The 12,698-nt window shown below is 47.7% G+C and overlaps 1 protein-coding gene and 1 long non-coding RNA gene across 17 annotated transcripts in view; one reads left to right on the top strand and one right to left on the bottom strand.

Annotated features, from left to right (window-relative positions):
- The window catches only part of SHROOM2 (shroom family member 2), a 294,895-nt gene that overhangs the window by 236,627 nt on the left and 45,570 nt on the right, over positions 1-12,698 (bottom strand). The window contains exons 1-2 of one of the 15 annotated variants that reach the window (XM_049872261.1): positions 1,222-11,736; positions 288-714 (exon numbers count right to left, since the gene is read on the bottom strand). The exons of 13 other annotated variants lie outside the window; for them this stretch is intronic. In XM_049872261.1, the coding sequence (XP_049728218.1) occupies positions 288-323 (36 nt within the window). In that variant the 5' untranslated portion in view covers positions 324-714; positions 1,222-11,736. Of the gene's footprint in view, positions 1-287; positions 11,737-12,698 lie in introns of those variants that run through there. One more of the 15 variants, XM_049872271.1, reaches the window with a different exon arrangement.
- Positions 1-12,698, top strand: part of LOC126069202 (uncharacterized) — a 150,383-nt gene that overhangs the window by 135,447 nt on the left and 2,238 nt on the right. Inside the window, exons 1-2 of one of the 2 annotated variants that reach the window (XR_007515883.1) lie at positions 1,412-1,508; positions 5,976-6,072. The exons of the other annotated variant lie outside the window; for it this stretch is intronic. This is a non-coding gene — a long non-coding RNA (uncharacterized LOC126069202). Of the gene's footprint in view, positions 1-1,411; positions 1,509-5,975; positions 6,073-12,698 lie in introns of those variants that run through there. 2 annotated transcript variants of the gene reach the window in all.

Below are 12,698 nucleotides of genomic sequence, written 5' to 3' on the forward strand. Positions count from 1 at the left end.
CAGGCCTTGTTGTTGTGGACACCATCCACCCTGCCCCAAACCCCACACGTGGCAACAATGAACCCTTTATCCCTCCTCTTGAGAGAAAGGGGTCTTTCTTGCCTCCAGAGCTTTGTTTACATGGTCCCCTTCGGCCACAGCCCCCAGCCCCGTCGCCGACATGCACACACTTTGACTGGTGTGCCCCAATCACTCTGTAGGATGCAGCAGCTGCCCCCGGCCCCACCAGCCTCCGCCACACTCTGGGCCCATCACCCACTGCTGCTCTGAACCTCTGTGTTGATTACCTGGTCGTGCTTCCAGTGTGATGACACAAGTGGCATCTCTTTCAGGACAAAACCCAAGCCACACCTCCGTTTCTTCAGCTCCCGTATAAACCGCTGTCCGCTGGCCCAGTGGCAGAATTCTCCACCTTCCACCCAGGTTCCATTCTCACGTGCAGCCACCACCTGTCTGTCAGGGGAGGCTTGTGTGTTGCTATGATGCTGAACAGGTTTCAGAATAAAACAGACTTAGGAAGAAAGGCCTGGCAATCGACTTCTTGAAATCAGTCCCTGAAGACCCTAAGGATCACAACAGCCGGTCCGATCTACAGGTGATCACAGGGGCGGTACAGGGCCAGGCAGCGTTTTATTTTCCATTGTGCACGGGGTTGCCGTTGCCGTGAGTCAGGGGCCCACCCTACAGCAGCCACCAACACAATAGGCAACGCTTCTGGAAAGAATGAACAGGGAGGAAAAGAATCAGCTAAGATAAGCAGAGTTCCTGCCTGAAGCCCAACTTTCATCTGAAGAAGATGGGGGCGGGGTGGAAAGGAACCCCCACCATGGTCCCGGTTTTTCAAGCTATATGGCTGGTTTTAAAAGTATCAAGAACTGTCCAGGGATAAACATACCCCAAGCAAGCTTCCCACCAGTCTAAAGAACAACCCACTGCTGTCGAGTCAATTCCGACTCACAGCGACCCTACAGGACAGAGTAGAGCTGCCCCATAGGGTTTCCAAGGCTATAATCTTTACAGAAGCAGACTGCCACATCTTTCTCCCACGAAACAGCTGGTGGGATCAAACCACCAACCTTTCAGTTAGTGGCTGAGCACTTCACCGCTGCGCCACCAGGGCTCACAGGTCTGCTTTTATTCCAGCCCCTTCCTCGTAGATCCTTTGAAAACGAGTGGTCAGAACATTTCAGAGCCCAGTTAAACAGAGATTCCTGAACTTACCCAATTCCACGGTTTTCAAAGTGAAAACGCCATCTGATAGAACTGACAGGCCATCAAGGAAAAGGAAAAGGAACTGCTGGACAGCAGAACAAAGTGTCCCCAGTTTCCAAATACAGGGCTGTTTATCTTTAATGCGGGTTCCCATCGTACTGCTATTTCAGAAAGACAGCACTTGCTCCTTAGATAACACTGCCACTGAGCAAGCGGAGAGAGGCGCTACTCGGGACAGCGTGGCCAAGGTTATGTCACCGTTCCTTTGAAGGAACTCGGAGTTCCCCTTTTATTGGGTAAGTAAGATACAGGTGATCCCACTTATCACAACGGCTATCTTTCTCTTTGAAAAGGTCTTTTCAGTGACATGCTTTCACGGCCAGCTAAGCAATGTGGGCAGAGTGCACTAAACTCTAGGCGCACACCAGGGGCTCAGAGGGTCCGGGAGGGCCTCAATGTTGGATTCGAACTGCTGACCCTTTGGTTTGCAGCTGTAGCTCTTAACCGCTACGCCACCAGGGTTTCCACTAACTAAACAGAAGACAAGAATTATCTTAGGTGAATAGAAAGACAACACACAATACAGGGGAAGTCAGCACAACTGGACTAAACCAAAAGCTAAGAAGTTTCCTGAACACAACCAAACACTTTGAGGGACAGAGTAGCAGGGGCGGAGGCCTGGGGACGATGGTTTCAGGGGACATCTATGTCAATTTGCATAACAAAGTTTATTAAGAAAATGTTCTGCACTGCACTTTGGTGAGTGGTATCTGGGGTCTTAAAAGCTAGCAAGAGGCCATCTAAGATCCATCAATTGGTCCCAACCCACCTGGAGCAAAGGAGAATGAAGAACACCAAAGACACAAAGAAAATATTAGCCCAAGAGACAAAAGGGCCACATAAACCAGAGACTCCATCAACCTGAGACCAGAAAAACTAGACGGTGCTCAGCTACCACCAATGACCGCCCTGACAGGGAATATAAGAGAGTCCCTGACGGAGCAGGAGAAAAGTGGGGTGCAGAACTCAAATTCTAGTAAAAAGACCAGACTTAATGGTCTGATTGAGACTAAAGGAAACCCCGAAGACATGGCCCTCAGACTCTCTGTTAACCCAGCACTAAAACCATTCCTGACGCCAGCTCTTCAAAGATTAGACTGGACTACAAAACATAAAATAATACTCACAAAGACTGTGCTTCTTACTTCAAGTAGACACAGGAGACTAAATGGGCAGCTCCTGCCCAGACGTGGGATAAGAAATCCGAAAGGCACAGGAGCTGGTTGAATGGGCATGGGAAACCCGGGGTGGAAACGGGGGAGTGTGATGTCACATTACAGGGATTGCAGCTAGGGTCACATAACAACATGTGTATAAATTTTTGTATGAGAAATTAACTTGAGCTGTAAACTTTCACCTAAAGCACAATAAATAAATGAGATCTGGTTGCTACGCAAAGTGCATGCTGCCCTTGTTTTCTAAGAAGGAGATTAAGTTTCTGGCAGGGCTTTGACCCATAATTTCTCCTGTTCCGCTTCACACACATTTTAAAAATTCAGGTCCATTAGGGTTTCGCTTCATCAGCTATGACTGAACCAGGCAGAACTGGTTCGAAGCCCTGTTTTGAACAAAGGCTTTCCTTAAAAGGCATGGGCTTTGGTTTTTGCCTTCTTTTTTCCTTTTAAGATGATCCCTTCTATTCTTTCATCCAGAGTTCCTGGGTGGTGCAAAGAGTTAATGCACTGAGCTGCTAACTGAAAGGCTGGCAGTTTGAATCCAGCCAGAGGCACCTCAGAAGAGAGGCCTGGTGACCTGCTTCTGGAAAAATCAACCACTGAAAATCCTAGGGAGCACAGTTCTACTGTGACACACGCGAGGTCTCCAGAACTCGGAATCAACTTGACCAGTAACTAGTTTGATTTTTGTTGGTGTGGTTTGATTTTAGCTGGACATTCAGAGCATTTCCAGGTTTCTTTTACAAACAGAACCCCGTGAGCACCCTGGAACATACCCCCTGGTTCGCAGGGCTAAGAAACTCCCCAGTGTCTGCATCCAGCGGCAGACCGGCTGGACCCAGGCAAGCACAACCTCAGCCACGGACTCTCGGTGAGGTGGGTTTAACAGGTTCGATCCCCCAAGCTGAGTGTACGAATTCTTGTCTGTCGTGCCCTTGTCTGCCCATGGTATTGCCAGACATTCTTACTTTCCCCAGTATGCTGGGTAAAAACCAATATAACTTTAATGACATAGTAGTTAGGACTAAAAACAGGAATTTCACAAGATTCCTACCCTGGAGGCGAAGAACTGGGTCAACCTTTGTGCCCAGAAAAGTTCACCCAGGTCTAAAGCCTCCGGGAAACAGCAAAGCCTTCCTCCCAGTCACTGTTTGCTAGGCAACAGTAGGATCTCGTTGTCGTTCGTTATTGTCAAGTCAGCCCCCAGCTCACGGTGACCCCACACAGGGCAGAATGAAACGCTGCCCAATCCGGCGCCATTCACATGATTAATTACAGGTGGCACCACTGTGATCCACAGGGTTTTCACTGGCTGATTTTTCTGAAGTGGATTGCCACGTCTTTCTTCCTGGTCCACCTTAGTCTGGAAGCTCCGATGAAACCCGTTCAGCATCACAGCCACATGCAAGCCTCCCCTGACAGACAGATGGTGGCTGTACATGAGGTGCACTGGTTGGGAATCAAACCCGGGGCTCCCATATGGAAGGCGAGGAGTCTACCAGTGGACCACCACTGCCCTCTCTACTAGGAGCCATGTTCAAGGAATCCAGGAGACGACGGAGCAAGGTGTGGCAGACGGGAGCATGGGGCTTGCCCACAGCCCTACTTTTGTAGGTGTGAGTCATTTTTCCTAAGAGGTTAAGAAAAATCATGGTGGGGCACTCGTTGGAACACTAACACAGCGTGGCGTGTGCCCCAGGGAGAGACTGGGCATATGAGCAAGAGTCGTTGGAAAGCAATTTCCCAGGCCCGGCTCTGGACAGAGCATCCTGTGCCCACTCCTCCTGCTCAGGTGGAGGCATGAGAAGTGAGCCTCGGACACTAAGAAAAACAGGGCATCAAACCGGTTCATTCCAGTTCCAAGCGCTGCTGAGATTTGCTTTTCCACTCCCAGGTATACTGAATCAGAGTCTGCAGTTTAACAAGATCCCCAGGTGATTCTCATGTAAAATAAACCCTGGGACCCACTGCTCTACTAGTGGTGCTCGGAATCGGTCCCTAACCAGCAGCATTAGCACCACCCGGGAACTGGTTAGAGACACATGTTCTCAGCAGGGGTTCAAATCTGAACTTCCAAGCTATGAAGAAAAACCAGGAAGGAGCAAGTCAGGCGTTTGCAGGGAACCTCTGTAGGTGTTCCGGAATCAGGGCTCAGGGCGTTTGGGAGCCGGGCCAAGGCAGGAGGAGCCACCATCCAACGAAAGCACATGGAAAAAACGTAGTTAATTGAAGGTTCCTATTAATCAAAGGAAACCCTGGTTTGGTTTTTAAACTACTCTATATCTCATTGATAGTTCCAATCACACCACTGCTATTACTACCACTGATAGTAGCATTTGGAAGCTACTGCTGCTAGCCAAAAGGTCAGCAGTTCGAATCCACCAGGTGCTCCTTGGAAACCCTATGGCGCAGTTCCACTCTGTCCGGTAGGGTTGCTATGAGTCAGAATCGACTCGACGGCAATGAGTTTGCTTTTTTGGTTTAACGTTCTCCAAGGTATTTTCATTGCTCGGCCAGCTAAGAGTCGTATCTTGCATTCCAACGCATCTTGACGGACTTTGGGAAACACTAACAGAACATGCCTGTTCTACCGGACCAAACAAAAAAACCAAACCCGTTGCCTTCGAGTGGATTCTGACTCGTAATGGCCCTACAGGACAGAGTAGAACTGCCCCATAGAGTTTGCACGGAGTGCCTGGTAGGTTCGAACTCCTGACCTTTTGGTTAACAGCTATAGCCCTTAACCACTACACCACCAGAGTCTCCCTCTACTGGACCAGAACTCCGTAAAGAAACAGAATGCGGTAGATACAGGCTTCTTGCGTAACACAAACTTGTATTTGTTCTAATTTGCCATGGAGTCAGCTCCAACTCATGCAAGGTGACCTTATGTATAACAGAAGGAAACGCTGCCTGGCCCTGCACCATCTCCTTCACGCCTGTTGGCACGTTTCAGTTCACTGTTGGAGCTGTTGCGTCAACCCATCTCACAGAGGGGCTCCCTCGTCTTCATTTACTACAGACACCCAAGGGAAAACGAATCATCAAATGAATCAAAAGCCATGTATAATAATCTGTATTAGACAAGAGTTCGTGCATTATAAAAATCCTCGCACACATATTATTGTACCATATTCGTTGCCATGGAGGATAAAGAGAGTTTTCAAATTAGAGAAAAACAAAAAGCTTTGAGTCTTCAAGTAACCCTCGCTGGAAAAGCCACATCTGGCAAAGCAAGCTGTATGCATCTATTCCTCGTTTTCAAAATTGTTGGTGATGTCTGAGTGAGGATTACAAATTGAAGGGATAAAACAACTCGGTCACCTGGGGGACATGCTGGCTCTAAATTAAATTCCAGTTTAGACAGTCAGATACAGACTAACAATTTTATACACAGTAACAACGTTTTACCTTCATAAAAGTGGGATAGAGATGGCAGCACAGGCAGACGCCAAAAGAACAGTGTAACCAAAAAAGGAAGACAGCAATATTTTGACAGAGCACTAAGGGTTGTGCACCTTCCCACAGGTCTGTGCGCGCACCTGGAATGGAGCGGTCTCCACACACGCAGGCTCACAGAAAAGACTGCAAGGATGAGCCAAGAATTCAAACGCACCTGGGGCAGGTACTGTCCTGTTCTCTCCCTAAACTCTACTCTCTCTCTCAAGAAAAAAAAAATGTTGGCTTCAGTTGTAGTTGGCTTCCACTGTTTTTCAGTTCTGCAAATGGAACTGTTTAGCAGTGGTGAGATGGCCTTTGGCTGAATCTGACTTTACGCTTTTACATAGCTAATCACCACAAGGCGTGATTGATGTGACACAACACTGCTGAGCTTTGCCCTAATATGTTCCATTAGGACCAAGTAAGGAGCCTGGTTAGTGCAGTGCTTAAGAGCTCAGCTGCTAACCAAAAGGTCTGCAGTTCGAACCCACGAGCCACTCCATGGGAAGAAGATGGGGCAGCCTGCTTCTGTAAAGGTTACAGCCCTGTCCTACAGGGTCATTATGAGTCAGAATCCACTTGCTGGCACACAAGAAAAACAAGGCCAAGTACTCTGGACACGTCATCGGGAAAAACCAATCGCTAGAAAAAGACATCCTGTTTGGTAAAGTAGAGGGTCCGTGAAAACGAAGGAAACCCTCCACGAGATGAATTGACTCAATAGCTGCAAAAATGGACTCGAGCATGCCAATGATCATTAAGATGACGCAGGAGCAGACAACACCTCACCCTGTTGTTACATGTGCGGTCACCATGAGTTGGGGCCAATTCCACAGCAACCAATAACAATAACAATAGCTGGGCTTTGGGGTATGAGGGTTCTGATTGAAAGTGCCCATATGAAACTGATTCACAAAGCAAAGGGGTATTTATCACAAGGTGATGGGGGCTCGTAGGATCCACAGGACTGGCATTTCCCCAAAAGGTCCACAGAGTGGAAAGAGGGAATCAGGAAGCTTCCCAGGGCAGACACCAGCTAGGCGGGGCACCAAAGACCGGGAAACACCTGCATGGATGTGCACAGCCACCACGCTTTGCTTGCTACCCTACACAAAGAGCCAAGGCCCAGGGGTTTGCCATATGAAAATACTGACCAATGCCTTTCAATGGGTGAAACCTAAGGACTGCTACTCAGCAGTAAAAAGAAATGAGCTACTGATACTCAGAACCTGGGTGAGCCTCCATGGAAGTATGCTGAGTGGAAACAGCCAACCCCAAAAGGTTACATACTGTATGATACCACTTTACAATATTCTTCAAATAGCACCATTACAGAAATGGTGGCCGTAGATTAAGGCATGAGTCGGGTGGGAGAGAAGCAGGACGGCTTTAAAAGGGCAACACTTTGTGGAGATGGAATGTCCTATATCTTGACTGTATCAAGGTCAATATCCTGGTTGTGATGTCACTATTACAGTTTTGAAAAATGTTACCACTTGGGGAAAACTGGATAAAGGGTACACGGGCCCTCTCTGCATTATTTCTTACAACTATAAACACTTGGCTGCTAACCAAGAGCTTGGCGGTTCAAACCCACCCCGCTGCTCTGTGGAAGAGAGGTCTGGCGATCTGCTCCCATAAAGATTACAGCCTAGGAAACTCTATGGGGCAGTTCTACTCTGTCACATGGGGTTGTTATGAGTTGAAATCAACTGGACTGCACTTAACGGCAAAACTAATTATCAATACCATTTCACTGATGTGCACATTTATATAATGCAGTTAAGCCCAAGGCTCTGTGAAACAGATGTGATGGTCCCTTCTCCACTTAATGAAATTGTAACGCCGTCTCTTTAGCAAGAGATTTTTAACTGTATGTTCATTTGAAAATATATTTAATGGGAAATTTTTAAATAAACAATCCGTTGAGGTTGACAAATTAAAGTCTGTCCTGTCTAACTTTTGCTTGGATTCCTAGGTAGTACAGCTTTTGCTTGGAAGCCCTGGGTGGTACAGACAGTTAACACACTCAGCTGCTAAGCAAAAGGTCAGAGGTTTTAGGCCACACAGCGGTGCCTCGAAAGAAAGGCCTGGTCATCTACTTCCAAAACTCAGCCAATGAAAACTCTATGGAACACAGTTCTACTCTGACACACACGGGGTCTCTGGCAGTGGAAGCTGCCTCCGGTGGCTACTTCCCCCCCTCCCGCCTTTTCTCTTTTTTCCCCTTTGCTATGGCTGCATTCCAACACACTGTGGTCACACAATTCAAAGCGTGCCTGTGAAATAGTATTGCCAGTCCAGCTGACCGTGATATCACCCTAAGAGTCCCTACAGGACGAGGAACGCCCCGAGCACTATAATCTCGTTCACCCACCTGGTCAAGAAGCACAAAGCCCCAGTCAATGAAGGGCGTAGAGAGTCTGACACACGGCGATCCCATGGTCTAAGTACTTTTCCCTGGGCTTGGATGTCATAAGCCTGGTTTGCGAGGTGCACTCTACAAGGCAAGTCGTAGTTGTCTGGTTTTATGGATACTGAGCTGAGGCCAAGACAAACACAGAACAATAAAAATGCCTAACAGCCTCAAAAACCAAAAGGAGAAAAACCAACAGATCAAAGGCCATATTCTGGCGGTCCCATTACCTTTTAAAAGTGGAAAACTGGTACATCTGGGAGCCCACTTTCTGTCTGTGCGCTTCCCCCAAACCTTTAGAACCAGCAAATGAGCCAGATGCAGAAGGAAATAAAACCTAGAAGCAGGGAGCATGGACCCCAACACTCTTCTGAAGTTAACTGTGGGAAAACAAAGAATTTCTGGAAGGTAGTCTCCAACTGAGTGTGGAGCAACCAGGCATGGCTTCTGAGGCAACACAGATGCTAATCTCTGCAGAAGCATGAAAAGGGACCACAGGAAGTTTAAAGCCACTAAGACCTTGGAAAATTACCTTTTTTTCTTTTTTTTTTAAGCTGAGGTTCAGCAATATAGATGAATAAACTACTGCTACTAGCAGTAATATGGATCTTAAAAACCAAAAAAGCCAAACCAGTTGAAGTCAAGCTGATTCTGACTCATGGAAATCCCATGTGTGTCAGAGTAAACCGTGCTCCACCGGGTTTTCAATGGTTGATTTTTCAGTAGATTGCCAGGTCTTTCTTCCAACACACCTCTGGGTGGACTCAAATCGCCAAGCTTTTGGTTAGGAGCCAAGTATGTTAACTGTTTGTACCACCCAGGGACTCCAAATGAATCTCACGCACCTAACACTGAGCGAAAGAAGCTAGTCACCAAAAGTATGCACTGTAGGACTCCATTTATTAAAAGGTCAAACAGAGGCTAACCTAATCTCCATGTGAGAAGCCAAGGCGGCGACTCCCTTGGAGGGTGCACGCCACGTTCTGCTTCTTTGTCTGCACAGTGGGCTACAGAGCTGTGTTCATTCTCTGACAACCCAGCCAGCTGTCTCCTCACGTTCTGTGCCTTTCTGAATGCAAGCTACACTTCATGATAAAAAAAAGTTTAATTTAAAATAAGCAGGTGTTCAATGGTACAGTTTTCACCTTTCACGCAGGAAACCCGGGTTCAATTCCTGGCCTGCACACCTTGTGCACAGCCAGGACCTGTCGGTGGAGGCTTGTGTGTTGCTATGATGCTGAACAGGTTTCAGCAGAGCTTCCAGACTAAGACAGACTAGGAAGAAAGGCCTGGAGGTATACTTCCAAAAAATCAGCCAGTGAAAAAGCTACGGATCACAACGGTCCCAATCCGCAACCCATTACGGGGATGGCACAGGAGTGGGCAGAGTTTTGTTCTGTTGTGCATGGGGTGGCCATGAGTCGGGGCCAACTAGACCACAGCTCACAACAACTATTTTAAAGACATAACAGAACAATAGAAATTTAGGACAAAGGTAGCGACACAGCCCCATCAGTTCCGTTCTAGGGAACACTCTGATAGCTGGATCAGCCACTTCTTGGGGTGTGTAGAGATATTTCCGTAAACCAGGGTTACTATCATTCTTATGTCAATTCAGTCACAACACTGGGCTTGGAGACCATAATTGGAGGACTGCATTCAATGCCAAGACAGCTCATTCCCTGGTAAGGGGACCAGGCCACCTCCACTGAGGGAATTCATCTCGGGACAGGTGTCAAGGCGCCCAAGCTCCTTTCTTCAACTCCAAAACATTTAGCCGTTGGGGGAACTGGGGTGGAAGCCTCAGGTGAACTCAGCAAGAGACTCTGGGCAGAGAGGGCGGTGGTGGGAAGCAGGGACGTCACAGAGCTCGGCCCCCACCCCAGCCAGGCCCGCACCCACCCAGCTGCTCCCGGCAGCCTGGAGAAAGCTGCCAAGCTGAGCAGGGCCAGGCTCCCACACTGAGCATGACCTCCGGAATGAGCCAAGTGCAGCCCCTGGCAGGGCACTCAGCGCCCAAGCTGGGGAGTCACCAGGCCTGCCCGCCCTTTCCCTCTGAGAGGGTCTGCCTGCCGAGATCACACTGTGCTCTGGCTTTAAGAAAAAGCCACAGCCTAAACAAATGCCTTCATCCCTGCTGCATCCTCCAGTCTCTCCCCATTCCCAGGGGAGAAGGATAGCAGGATTGATGGAAGAAGGGAGAGTCTGGAATCCCAGGCCAGACCCCGGAAAGGACTGCAGTCATTGCTGCTCCATGCAGCTCAACTTCAGGATCCCAGGCCTGCGGGGGTGGGCATTGCAGGCCCAGGGGTCCTATCCATCCCCACAACATCCCCCTGGTAAAAAAAAAAAAAAGAAAGAAAGAAAAAAACATGATTTCAGGACCATTTCGAAAGCCAACTCCGAGCAGCTCAAAATGTCAGGAAATTCATTGTCTGTCTACTTACAGGGAGGGCACGGTGGTGGTTCAACAGGACGCATCTTACATGCGGGAGACCTGGGTTCAATTCCCACCTAGTGCACCTTGTGTACAACCATCTGTTTATCAGCTCTCTATCTATCCTTCTCAGCTGCCTTTACACAGAGCAGGTGCCCAGTAAATATCTGCCAAATAAACAAATGAGGCTGTTATCTAGAGACAGGCTCTGTTAGAAACGCAGGAAGAAAAATCTAGTAAAAAAGGTAATGGCAGTATATACTTTTGCAGTAGGGCAGGAGTCTGCAAACCACAACTCGTGGGCCAAGTCTGGCCTGCCACCTGTTTTTGTAAATAAAGTTTTATTGGAACACAGCCACGCCCATTCATTTCTTTCACGCTACAAAGAGAGTGTGGCATAGTTGCCACAGAAACCATGTGACCCATACCAAGCAGAAAACATTTACTGTCTGGCTCTAAAAGAAAACTTTTGCCATGTCTTGCACTAGGAAAACACATTAAAATATATACACAACCATAACTACCGTGGCTTCCAGCAGACTGAGTCCAGTACAACTAGATAGTACCCAGCTCCCACCACTGACTGCTCTGAAAGCAATGACAATAGAGGGACCTGGACAGAGCTGGAGAAAAATGTAAAACAAAATTCCAACTCACAAAAAAAGACCAGAGTTACTGGTCTGACAGAGACTGGAAAAACCCCAAGAGTATGGCCCCCGGACACCTTTATAGCTCAGTAATGAAGTCACTCAAGAGGTTCACCCTTCAGCCAAAAATTAGACAGACCCATAAAACAAAACAATACTAAATAGGCATACCAGCCCAAGGGCAAGGCCAAGAAGGCAGGAGGGGACAGGAACCCAAGGTCGAGAAGGGAGAGTGTTGACACGCTGTGGGGTTGGCAGCCAATGCCACTAAACAATATGCGTATTGTTTCACGAGACAGTAACTTGCTCTGTAAACTTTCACCTAAAGTACAATTTAAAAATTTTTTTAATAAATAAAATACATACAACATTTGGAGCAATGAGAGACAATTCTGCAAGAGTAAGGAAAGGTGAACAAAGTTGCAGATCAATTCACCAAGAAGTCTCAAAAGTTACTTTGAAACCTAAAAATACGTATTTCCGGGGCAGAGGACAGCACAGAGAAAGATAAATGGGAGGTCCACAGGACATCTGTAATGGGCTTTCCTGTCTAAGACATTATCTCTACAAACATCCATCCACCTCAGCAACACCAGTCACCACCATCCCACCCCCCCACCCTGACCAGCCCACCCCCCCCCGACCATCCCAGCAGTGTTTCTTTGCCAAAACAGTTTTAGAAGGAAATGAGTTTTCTCCCCAAAAGAAATTTCATCATCAAAGGAAAATTTCCAAAACACAGGAGTTACAAAATTCTTCATGAATCCCCAGCGTTAACAAAACTTGGAGAATCAGAGTCAAAAATCAGACCATGGGTGATGAGAGAGGTCCTTTTCCTCTGCGGTTTTCATCCCAAACAAGGCACCACTCCCAGCCTAACCAAGAGGAAAACAACAGACAAATCTCAATTGCAAGAAAAAAAAGCAAACAAACTCATTACCATCGAGTTGATTCTGACTCACAGAGACCCTAGAGCAAGACACCCTGTCTGCCAGCACTCCTCAAAACTGTCGAGGTCATCACAAACAAGGAACGTGTGAGAAACTGTCGCAACCAAGAGAAGCCTAAGAGACATGAGGACTATATGTAGTCTGGTGTCCTGGGTGGGATCCTTGAGCAGAAAAAAGAAATGAAGGAAATCTGAATAAAGTATGGGCTTTAGTTGATATCTGGAGTCCCTGGGCGGGGGGGTACAGAAACCCTGGTGACGTAGTGGTTAAGAACTACAGCTGCTTACCCAAAGTTTGGCAGTTCGAATCCAGCAGGTGCTCCTTGGAAACTCTATGGCGCAGTTCTACTCTGTCCTGTAG

Source organism: Elephas maximus, chromosome X, assembly GCF_024166365.1.
Source record: "Elephas maximus indicus isolate mEleMax1 chromosome X, mEleMax1 primary haplotype, whole genome shotgun sequence".
Lineage (NCBI taxonomy): Eukaryota > Metazoa > Chordata > Mammalia > Proboscidea > Elephantidae > Elephas > Elephas maximus.